The sequence below is a fragment of the Henckelia pumila genome, chromosome 2, assembly GCF_033568475.1.
Source record: "Henckelia pumila isolate YLH828 chromosome 2, ASM3356847v2, whole genome shotgun sequence".
NCBI lineage: Eukaryota > Viridiplantae > Streptophyta > Magnoliopsida > Lamiales > Gesneriaceae > Henckelia > Henckelia pumila.
In genome coordinates, this window is record NC_133121.1 from 115,680,768 (window position 1) to 115,693,155 (window position 12,388).

The window sequence follows — 12,388 nt, forward strand, 5'->3', positions numbered from 1 at the left end:
AGATTTATGTCTTGAATATCTAAATCAATTATTTCTAACATTTTTTTTAATAAAAAATTATATATATATATATATATATATTCTGCCAAAAAAAGTTAAATATATATAATTTAATTTTTTTTTTAATAATATATGAAAGCTGTTGTTGGCTTCCCCAACAGCAACTTTCAAAACTTGAACCTGCAGGCTGCAACGCTGCAGCCTGCAGGTTCAGCTTCTTCCCAACTTAAAAAGTTGGGAAGAAGCTGGGGTTGCGGATACCCTTATGCCCATATTTGACATATGGTAAGGGTACAAGTACTGAAGTGAATCAAGCTACTGCTTTGTTAAAACTCAACTCGAGTTTGATTTGACCGAGCTCTGAGTCTTTCACTACTTGAATGGAGTTTGAGTTTTGGTTGTGAGTAGCTCTCTAAAGTTTAAACCCAAAACCTTTTTGTCGATATGCTACGATGACTTTCGAGCTTTTCAACACCAGCCAAATTTAAACTTGAAATGGCTTACTCCATGGAGTTCGAGTGGATAATTTAAATTGAGTCGAGCTCGAATAGTATGATACATCGGGTTTGGCTCTCCCACCTAAAAGGCCTATATTTTGTATTTGTGCCCTTATCTAGAACTTCTGAAGCTGGAACTTATACAGTTGCTATAATACAACAGTGTTCTGGTTCGCTGATTAAGCAAATAGAATAATCCACAGACCACAAATTATGCGCAGATATTAAACTTATCGCAAGCTATATTTCAGTTCGCTCATGAGTTATTCGAACTTTGATTGAGGAGAATTATTTGGTCCCTTGGCCACCAGCTTCAAGTGAAGGCTTTGTCAATAGGATTTTGTTACACCAGAAAACAATGTTAATATGTTAACTATAATCTACAAACTTTATAAAACGCAATGGAGAAATTGACATTTGTTTCTACATAGTATCACTAGAATGACGGGTTTCTAGCATTTGTAAACCATTAGAACTACAAAAATTTGGGGCCCCAAATAAACTGGAACAAAACATGAATGAAAAAAAATTGAAGTAAAACAGATAAACCACAGAGAACCGTACCGGCTAGCTCAAACAATTTACAAGCTACCAAAAAGTATCTCCAGTTCGTGATTCAGACGTTGGATTTTTTTATACTGTCATCTCATGTTGCAGCACAATGGTTTTCCTTGAATTTGCAATTTTTCCCACAGGCAAGTCATCTGTTTTGGGGATTGATAATGTGCAGTATGATAATCTTCAATGCATCCAAACTGACAAAACTTTAAGCTATGCACATATTCCACGTCTTTCGAGGCATTAAACTGCTCTACCCACATTCCCATGCTAACATCTTCCATCTTGAATAACTGATTCATGGTTTAAAAAAATCATCAAACAAGGGCTTGTTCTCACCAGCAAAAACAACATACCTAGGCAGAATGACGCACTCTTAGTTTGCGCGATTCAAACTCAGTAACGATATAACGTGCTATGTCGGATGACACGATATAACCGGGTCCATTTGCATATGGTGGATAGACTTCTTCTGGCCATTCCTGTAGGTCCCCAAAAAGACAATACAAGCGATCATAATGACAGCACGATATGTTTTCAATAATGAAAAAAATAATCTCAAGGGCATAAAACATCTGTGTCATGCAATTTCAGTTTTCTTTTTCTCAATCCCATTGGCCCAAATAGCTATGATGCGAAGTTACAGGACTTCTGCAACATGCATATTCAGAATTAAGCGCTCAGACATTACCTATCTCTAATGATACAAGAAGAATATCCTACAAGAAAATCTACAAGATTTGAAATCAAGTAGACATTCGGAAGAAATATAACAGGAAAGAAATAAAATCATACCATACCTTATATGTTACAGCCCATTTACCATGTCGAAGAGGCTTGTGATAGTAGTTAATATTTCCAATATATAAGCTTTTAAAGGGTTGAATTTTTTTCACTTCCATCATCACAGAATCTATCCTTACAAATGTATCATCATCACATTTCATGATGTACTTAGCAGCCACTGTGCGAACCTATAACAAAAAGATACATGAATGCTAAAGGGAATATAAGAGAAAGCAAAGGGATGAAATCCTGAATTTTGCTAAGGTGACTCACCCCATACTCACAAATTGCAATGGTCTTTAGCACAACAAGATCATAATTATCCATGTAAGGCACGATGACAATGTCGCCGAAGAACTCCGCCTCTTTCATGAGCTCCACATTCACTTCCTTTCTAGCATGCTACCAAGATGTGAATTCAAGAAATATAGACATTAAACATGCGGCTTTTGTATGCGATGGAGTCTCAACTGATATTCCTATTTATTCTGGACTTACCATTGCTACAAAAAAACGAGCCAGGGCATTCGAAGATTTGATTAATGTATGCTGCATCCACGATTTTCTGACTGCCATCCGTTCTGCAAAATGATTGCCGGCAGAGAGGATGCCTATAAAGAAATCCACTGGTTGAACTGGAAGCGCTGGGGCTCTCCATTTCTTGGACAGCTCGAGATGTCTCTGTGGTGCAGTATTTGGATGTGAAGTGGGCAAAGAAGCTGCAAATATGGTATGGACATCAACATCCCCACTCAAAAAGAGGCCCGTGGCATCTTCGAGAGTAAAACCCTGTCAAAATTGAGTGACGTTTCAGCTGCCCAGAACAACTTCTTGGTACAAAAAATCATCATTGCAAAGCTTCTTACGGGACGGTATGAAAAGGATGAAATATGTCTTCCATCTACATTTACATGAAAGCCTTCAAGCCCAGCATTGAGCGTAAGGACAAACAACTTGTTCTCAGCAAAAGGAAAGGGCCAATCAACCATAACCTTCTTCGTCCTCCCAATCAGCCTGTTCAACCACCATGAGGCCTTTGATTCTTCAGACCCACTGTCATCGTCACGAATCCATTTTTCGCATTTTACCTGTCCATCAACTTTATACAGAGTACATGTTAATTGAGCACAAAATTATGCACCACGTGAATATAAACAGTTTTCATGAAGGCATGTCTAAACTTCTCAATAACCCCGCACACATAAAAACACCACGCACGCACGCACACACAAATGGGAACCACCTATTATCATGAACTAGCCACTACATGTTAATCTTATAGCAGTTGGTGTAAAAAAATTAAAAATCATCCCACGTGTTTAGCTTTGGTCCTAAACACAGATTCTAGAGAGTATCAAGAAATGAATATCATAATCCAAGAGAATCAACAGCTATCAGAAAAGAAAAAGAAAAAGAAATCCAAGCCAAAATCAATCAATCTCGCATAAGAAATATATAAACACCAGAAATGGTTGCATGAATTTGTATGGAAAATTTCCCCTCACCAGTTTCCTCATCAGCCCTGGATTTCCACCCTTCACACCGTTGAGCAGAACCCCACTGCATTCTATAACATGTGTTCTGCTCAATCACTGGATGGCTGCTCCAGTCTCCCTTAAGCCTCGGATTAAAATGCAATATCCTTGGTGGATCCTCACCATCCACGGCGCTCAATCCCTGCAACTCCATGATAAACTGTGATACCATCGTATTCTCTCTTCTCTCCGTCAGCATTGCAATCTTGGAATCGTTAACCATTTGCGCCCACCGAGGCCTCCCCACCACCGTAACATGGGACCCCAACGACAAGCCACAAGGAATCACCATCAATTTCCCTTTCTTCACAAAAATATCACCCGACAACAATGCCGAATTGGGGCAAGGCTCTGCATCTTGCTTCAGCGTCCGGTTCTCTGCCTCAAACTGGAATTTTCCAGATTCCAAATCCTTCAATACTTTCTTTCCCAACACAAATGCGTCCCTAGCTACTCTATGCAACTCCAAAAATTCATCTTTACTAGTACCATCATACTCATTATAATTGAAAACAAGGCCTGAAATCTTCCTAAACTGGCCCATTTTCCGCTCCGGTAGAAAAAAGACTCCACTTTCCATATGTTGCCTTGAAAACTGATTATCGTTTTGGGTTCTGATGAATGGATTGGAGACGTCGGTTACAGAGGGCTCTCCCTCTGGCGATTCTAATCCCAACCCTGTTTTTAAAACCATTGGAATCTCAAAGCTAACCAGTATTAGATACAGAACCAGCAAACCCATCATGACTTGAATCGGGCGTAGACGAGTTAGTGTGATGAGCGAGTCGAACTTGGGTCGCTTAATGGTACCCATTTCAAAAGGTACAAGGAAAAAAAAAAGAAAAAAAAACACCCAAAAATGGCTTCCGAGCCAAAAAAGTTTTTTGGGTAATTTGGTTTCTAAGCAGAATGCGACGACGAAAAGCAGATCAAAGTCTTTCCATATATATAATCTTATTCAAATGTTTGAAAAGAAAATATAGAAACTGAGCTCGCAATAGGACCAAGATGAAGGATGTACACAAGAAATGAATTTACATGAATGAAGACACAGAGAGAGAGACAGAGAGAGAGAGGAGCTAGAGTGGAAATGGATCACTGATAGTGAGATGAGATGAGAGGAAAGATGAAAACTTTTTTTTTCTATTGTTTTTTTTTTTACAACATCATATGAGATTGGGGAAGCGGTTAGAAGATGACGAACGTATTGTATGTAAAGAAACAATAAACGTCGCCGTTTCAAGCATGATTATTATAACTTTAAAATGTATTTATTCTGGGTGGGGATCCGCTTTGAAATTTCTATTTAAGGTAAAAGAACCTGTTCATGTCCTTGTATTCATTATCCTTATTTTTATTCGAAAAATGCTAGATGAACACCTTGTAGTGAATACCTTGATTTATATTTTTACTTAAAATTTTCCTAATTTCTCTTATTAATTGCAAAATACCCATGATAAGAAATAAATATCTAGTTGATCAAATAAAATTTTATAATTAATAAGGAAGAATGTAAACCAAGGTGTACATCTAGCATTACTCTTATTATTATGATTACTCCTATATACATGCAGCTGAGCTGGCAAGATATTATATATATACATTGTAACTGTAGAATTTGGAAAGATGAGAATATGAAGAAACAACGTTAACAGGCAAGCTTCTCTCAAAAACAAACGTTAACAGGCAAGCTAGTACTACTGATCTTTAATTACATGCATTATTTTTCCCAAGAGGCAATTTATTTATCTACTGGATTGTTAATCCCAAATCCTATTTAATTAGTCGCTGAATGAATTGAAATCAATACGAAATTCACGTTTGTCATTGGTGGTCGAAATAATTCAATTCTCACCACCATGTCCCTGTCCTTGGCCTTAATTATATATTAATTAATTAACCTCTGCATGAAATTTAATTAAACTTTTCAACCTACATCGTCCAATATTCTTCTCTAGCTCGTAATCAACTCTAATTTTCAGCTCAAAACTTAATAATATATAAATCATGAATTCCTGATATCATGTATCTAGCTAGGGGCCGTATATATTAATTATATATGATCGATCGAGTACAATGCTTTGCCTATATATTATGTCACCATTCTATTTTACTTTACATTTTACATGTAAAAGAATTAATTCCAATACTTGATGCAAATTTAATTTACTAATTAATTCATTCAGAAATCTGACTTTTTCATGAATATATATATATAGTTTGGAATCTAAAAAAAAAAAAGGTATTATATTGGCCAGATGTATCTGGAAGATGCATGTAGATGATTCTATTCATCTGGAAGAAGAAGAAAAACAATAATGTCATATATATATATATATATATATATATATATATATATATATATATATATAGTGCATGGGATCCATTCATTCAGAGAAAATAAGAAAAAGCAATGAAACAATATCCATGCAGCTAGCCATATATATATGCATCTAGCTCATCCGCATGCCCGTAATCATATATTCGATGATATATATATACATGCAATTATATATGTTATGTGAGATAATTTTAATTTGATGCTCGCTCAAACAAATCCTGCATGCAGCTAGAATTATTTAAAAACAAAAGTATATATATACGGTTAATTTAATTAAGGAGTTTGAATGTTGCAATTCCCAGGGCCTCCCTTCCCTTAAGAGTACGTAGTTTGATCGAGGAATTGCATCTGAAGCCAACCACACACCACGTATATATGGGATCTTTCTTCATACCAGGCGGCCAAACCCTCGCGCAAGATTCAATCATACTTGAGCTTAAAGTACTTGACAGCTGGCTTATGCAGTTTTCGTGACGGTGGGAACGAACGACGCAGGGACCGATACCGTGGTCTTGTTTATGCTGATCACATTGAACATAATATTACCCCCAATCTCCAGAAACAAGTCTCCCGTTCTCGTCACCCATAACAACTCATAGAAAGCACCGATCGAGTTTTCATGATATATACGTACTTCTCTCTCCATTGTTTGTTATGTTGAATGCAACATCACATTTCCCCGTCACTTGTGAAGTCGAACTGCGATATATATATATGGTCAATGAATCTAGAGAAAACTCATGATCAAATCTACCGTCGTCTAATTGGAGCTAGCTGAGTGTTCATATAAGGGAAGAAGGCGATGACGAGTAGTAGTACGGATATGAAAGCTGATACAAATATACGGTCCCGGCCAGTCGATTATATATTTTTGAGTACTACATGATAATTAATACATGTCGAATTTCAGACATGAATTCCAATGGAATAATATTATCTTCACGTACGGGTGCTGCTTCATCATCGTCTTCTACGTACCTCCAACGTTGTCAGCCTGTTGTATCCTTCTTCATCTGTCGGGGGATATTGATGCTGCAGGTTGCGCTCATGATGATCGCCCATTTAATTTATAATAATCAATTAATTAATTATATATATATATTAATCTTTTCAATCTGATAATAATTAAAATCAATCAAGAATGCAAAAATTAAGCGTAAATGGAATATTATTGGATTTGTTTGCTTCAAGTTTTCTGGAGATGATCATGAATTATATATGGATCATCCATTTGTCCAATTCCACTTATATATCTCTCAATGTATGTACGTACGTGTTTTGTCATCCGCCCACCTCTCTTTAATTAAAGGAGAAGTGTTTCTTTATTTACCAAGTTTTTTTATTTATATATATATATTAATGTTCAATAAGTACTACTGATACATGCCTCGGCTCTTTAGACATACTTGACCAATTGTAATTTTGAGGGAGACAAGCCAGGAGCTGTCCGCCCTCATCTTATATATATTTTTTATAAATACTAGCGATCGGGCACACACGCTGTGTCTGTGAAATGATTAAAGTTTAATATATTTTAATATGATACGATGATGTTTTTATTAAAATATTGTGTACGTGGGATATCTATTCATATTGAATATACTCATCGGTGTATTATACAATATATTTGTATAAAATAATTTTATTGTAGTCAACATCACCATCAAAATGGAAATCAGAAAAGCTATAAATGATTTAAAGTGAATATGTAAACTTGTAACAAATAAAATGTAAATAATCTGAGAAATAAAATATAGATTTTTTCATGATTTAAATTTTAACTTGATCGATAAATCCAAATATATTTGTTCCTATCTTTTGTGATTCTCATTCCTAATTTTAAAATTTGAAGTAATATTTTTCAAATTTTAAAATTCAAATATAGATTGAGTGGATTCTAAAATCAATAATAAATCTCTTATGATTCTCATTCCTAAATTTAAATTTTGAAGTAATTTTTAAATTTTAAAATTCAAATGCAAATTGAAATTGAGTGGGATCCTAAAATCAAAAATAAATAAAATTAAATAAAAATAACATATGAAGAAATTGAAAATTTTAATTTAATTTAAAATACTAAATATATTGTGTAAGAATTTTAGGATATTGCCTCCTCCTCTCTATCATAAGTGAGGATACAATCACAAATATTTTAACACTTATGTTAAAACTCACTCATTTTTCTGAATGAACAACAGGATAGTAAGCTTAATCAATATAGCCCACCAAATTCATAATGAAAAAAAATTAGTGAATATTGGGGATAATTCCTAAATATGTCCCTGTATCTTTTCCATTTTTCGTATAATATCCCTCTCACTTTTCATGTTCCAAATATATCACTTTTTCATTAAACAGTTTCTTGAATTTGTCCTTAAAACTAAATAATGCACATTCTACCCTTTATTTCCCTATTTAATTAAAATAGTGCATAAGCCCATCATGCTTCCGTAAGATTAATTAAAATTAAATACCTCTTTGACCATAGTGTCGTCGGGTCATACCTGCTGAGTTTTACGAAGTGCTCCTCACACTCAACCACGCAGTCGCAACAGATGGTTTCTGCACAAGCTCCTTCAACGACACCCAGCACAGGCTTAATTCGTTTTCTACCTTAAGGCGTATGGTATATAAAATTAATTATAAAATATGAGCATGGATGAACAAGATATTTAGGAAATTTATTCAGACAACATATTATTACATAACTCAACCTCCTTTGAAGAGGAGGAGATAACTAGTTTAGCTACTCATAGTAGCCTTGTTCTTGAAATACATAAAAGTAAAACTTAATACAAACTTAGAAAGAGAAATATTACAATGTTTTATTTGTAAGAAAACTGAAGAGAATGATCGATGTCTTCAGCTTCCTTAAGAGCCTGTATTTATAGCTGAAGTTCCACTCGTTTTTCCGAAAAACTTCAGGGAATCTTACAGCTGTCTTGAATTCTTTATGACATTATTGATGGCATCTTTTGCTAATGGGTAAGTCACATGCCCGATGACATCTTTTACTAGTGGAGGAGTCACATGTTTGACTTTTCCTTTTGAATTTATTCTCCTCATATGTCTTTTTTATTGTTGTCGGGGCATCTTTTGCTTTTGCAGTGGGCCCCTGGGAAAACGCGGTTTTGGTGGTCCCTGTTCATATAGTGACCCATATCCGGATCATCTACTAAACAGAACTTAGGCATGCAATTAACTTAATCAAAACATTAATCAGAATTAAGCTGCGGAAACCATAAACAATATACAATCCCAAGTCAAGGAATCTGTAAATATCCAAAAATTATACAACCAAATCGAACAGCTGTAACAATCTAATAACAACAAAATAAAACCTAGGCGAAGCTCCAGCTGGCCAACAACTGTCTAGCCCCTCTTGGATCCACCCGCCTCATCCAATCGCAAACCTGCCCCATGGAATTGGGTGTCCAGAAACACAGAGTATGAGACGTGAACATAAAACGCTCAGTACGAGAGTATGAGTATACATGCATGCAAAGTGAACTCCCTATAAACTCGAGGTCAAGGATCATATAATAGAGACAGATCGGGCCCTGGTATGTAGCACGTTGTGCCGTCGCTTCAGGAGGTGGCTCCCATACCATAACACCAATGGATTTACCGGACTCAAATCCATGAAAGTCCATCCACTAACAGGATAGGGTACAACCCTACTAATAGACATCTCGAAGGAGATAGCTCAGTATGCAAATGAATGCAGCATAAATCAATGACATATAAACCATGCAGTCACATAATACATGCATACTCAGTCAGAATATCTCGAACAGTACTTTCGTACCTCAAATCAGTGCAAGCTCTACTAACTCTAGGTCCACGCCTATAGTCTGCTCTACACTGCCAAATGATACTACTATCATTATAGTACTCTAAAAGCCTTAACTAAGCTATTGCATACTCTTAAATATTTATAGGAAACAAAAGCTATACCTTCGTCCGTCGTTAGCCCTTTGATGTCGAGTGCCTCAAAACTAGGCCACAACTCCGCTACGATGCCTGGATCGCTATGCCACTTTTGGATTCCCCACGGGACGCCTAGAATTCCCTAGATCTGAGTTAGAAGGCTAAGGAATTGAGAGAGAAGAGAGGAATTGGTGCACTCAAATGTGAGCTCGGCACCCCTTATTTGTAGACGACGATCGGAACCTCCGTTCCTCGATCGGAACGTCCGTTCCTCGATCGGAACGTCCGATCCCAACATCGGAGCTTCAGATCTCGCTTATCTGCCACGTGTTAAAATCTCACTGGTTGACTTCGGATAGAGGTGATCGGAACTTCCGATCCTGCCACACGTCATGTCTGACGTAATTCGATCGAAGCTTCCGATCGCTCCTTCGGAGCTTCCGATCCTGTTCGGAGCTTCCGAACTCACCTTCGGAGCTTCCGATCCTTTTCGGAGCTTTCGAACTCACTTTCGAAGCTTCCGAACCCTTCCCAAGTAATTATGATTAATTTCTTAATCTTTGATTTTGGTTACGGGCTACTACATTCTCCCCCACTTAAGATATTTCATCCTCGAAATCAGATCTTAAGTACTCAATGTAATACAGAAATCAGAAACATTCTTTATTCAAACCAAACGTTTACAGAGTTGCAACTGAATACAACTAAAGAATGAAATCAAAATAACTCAGGATGGTCTTCACGCATCCTGTCCTCAAGCTCCCAAGTAGCTTCCTCAGTGCCTCAGCGCTGCCACTGAACTAAAACCAAAGGAATGACTTTGTTCCGCAAAACCTTATCCTTATAATCCAGGATACGAATAGGTTTCTCAACATAGGTCAAATCCTTGCTCACCTGAACCTCAGACCACTGCAGAATATGAGACTCATCCACCACATACCGTCGCAACAGAGATACGTGGAACACGTTGTGAATACTGGAAAGATGCGATGGCAAAGCTAGTCGATAAGCCAAATCTCCAATACTCTCCAAGATCTCAAACGGACCGATAAACCTGGGAGACAACTTGCCCTTAAGGCCAAATCTGAGAATCCTGCGGAAAGGTGACACTCTCAGAAATACTTTCTCCCCGACATCGAACTGCAAAGGCCTACGCTTGGTGTTAGTATAGCTGACCTGACGATCCTGTGCAGTGTTAATCCGTTTTTTGATTTGATCAACAATGTCTACCGCCTGCTGGATAAACTCCGGTCCCTCAGCCTGTCTCTCCCCCACTTTTTCCCAAAAGAGTGGAGTACGAAAACGTCGTCCGTACAACGCCTCAAAAGGTGCCATCCCAATACTAGTATGATAGCTGTTGTTGTACGCGAACTCGATCAATGAAAAATGATCCTGCCAGGCTGAACCAAAATCCATGACGCACGCTCTAAGAATATCCTCCAAAGTACAGATAGTGCGCTCTGACTAACCATCAGTCTCCGGATGATAGGCAGTACTCAAACTGAGAGTAGTACCCATCGCACGCTGAACACTCCCCCAGAATCTAAAAGTAAACCTGGGGTCCCGATCGCTGACAATGCTCACAGGCACTCCATGAAGTTGAACGATCTCCTGAATGTACAACCGAGCCATGCGATCCACAGAGTACTCTCGGCTATAGGCAATGAAATGCGCTGACTTGGTGAGTCGGTCCACCACAACCCAGATAGCATCACAGTTCCTCAGGGATACCGGCAAATGGGTCACAAAGTCCATTGTGATAAACTCCCATTTCCATTCAGGAATAGGTAGACTGTGAAGCAATCCTCCAGGTCGTCGATGCTCTGCCTTGACCTGTTGACACACCAAATATCTCGAAACAAACTGATAAACACTGCGTTTCATTCCCTTCCACCAAAAATGAGTATGTAGATCCTTGTACATCTTGTTGCTCCCAGGATGAATACTCAACTTAGTGCGATGCGCCTGAGACAAAATCTTCTCTCGCAACTCTACATCCTGCGGAATCACAAGCCTACCAGACAAACACAAAAAACCATCTGACTGATAATGAAATCCAGACGAGATACCCTCGTTAGCTAGACGAACTAAACGCTGGGTCTTTGAATCAGACATCTGAGCATCTCGAATCCGCGAATACAAAGCTGGCTCAGATAATATCGCAAACATCTGGATACTCTGCATACCTTTCTTATGCTTGAAAGTATATCCTGAAGTACAACAGTCACTGATCGCACTAGACATCGAACAATTCTGAAGTGCGGATAGTCGCACCTTACGACTCAATGCATCAGCGATGAGATTAGCAGCTCCCGAAGGGTACTTAATCTCACAATCATAGTCCTTAAGCAAGTCCATCCAACGTCTTTGCCTCATGTTCAACTCCGCCTGAGTGAACAAATACTTGAGACTCTTATGGTCGGTGAAGATCTCAAATTTCTTGCCATACAGATAATGACGCCAGATCTTCAAAGCGAACACAATGGCTGCCAATTCCAAATCATGGACTGGGTAGTTGTCCTCGTGAAGCTTCAGTTGTCTAGAAGCGTATGCGATCACATGTCCATTCTGTGTCAGGACACAACCTAACCCCTGAAGAGAAGCATCAGTGTACACCACATACCCTCCAGATCCTGACGGTAATGCCAACACCGGCGCAGAAGTCAACCTCCGTCGAAGCTCACAGAAGTTCTCCTCACACTCGGAGGACCACTCGAAATCCACACTCTTGCGGGTAAGCT

The 12,388-nt window shown here is 38.0% G+C and overlaps 1 protein-coding gene across 2 annotated transcripts; it reads right to left on the minus strand.

Moving 5' to 3' along the window:
• Positions 1-915: 915 nt before the first annotated feature.
• Positions 916-4,522, minus strand: LOC140881745 (hydroxyproline O-galactosyltransferase GALT6-like). 2 transcript variants are annotated; one of them, XM_073287289.1, is made up of 7 exons: positions 3,347-4,522; positions 2,708-2,940; positions 2,340-2,630; positions 2,115-2,243; positions 1,856-2,029; positions 1,430-1,537; positions 916-1,348 (listed from the first exon to the last, which is right to left on the minus strand). In XM_073287289.1, exons 1-7 carry the CDS (start codon positions 4,188-4,190, stop codon positions 1,139-1,141), a joined length of 1,989 nt encoding a protein of 662 aa, XP_073143390.1. In that variant the 5' UTR covers positions 4,191-4,522; the 3' UTR covers positions 916-1,138. The 2 variants fall into 2 exon arrangements, with proteins under 2 accessions (XP_073143390.1, XP_073143392.1); XM_073287291.1 differs by having other exon boundaries at positions 1,210-1,348; positions 1,879-2,029.
• Positions 4,523-12,388: the final 7,866 nt, after the last annotated feature.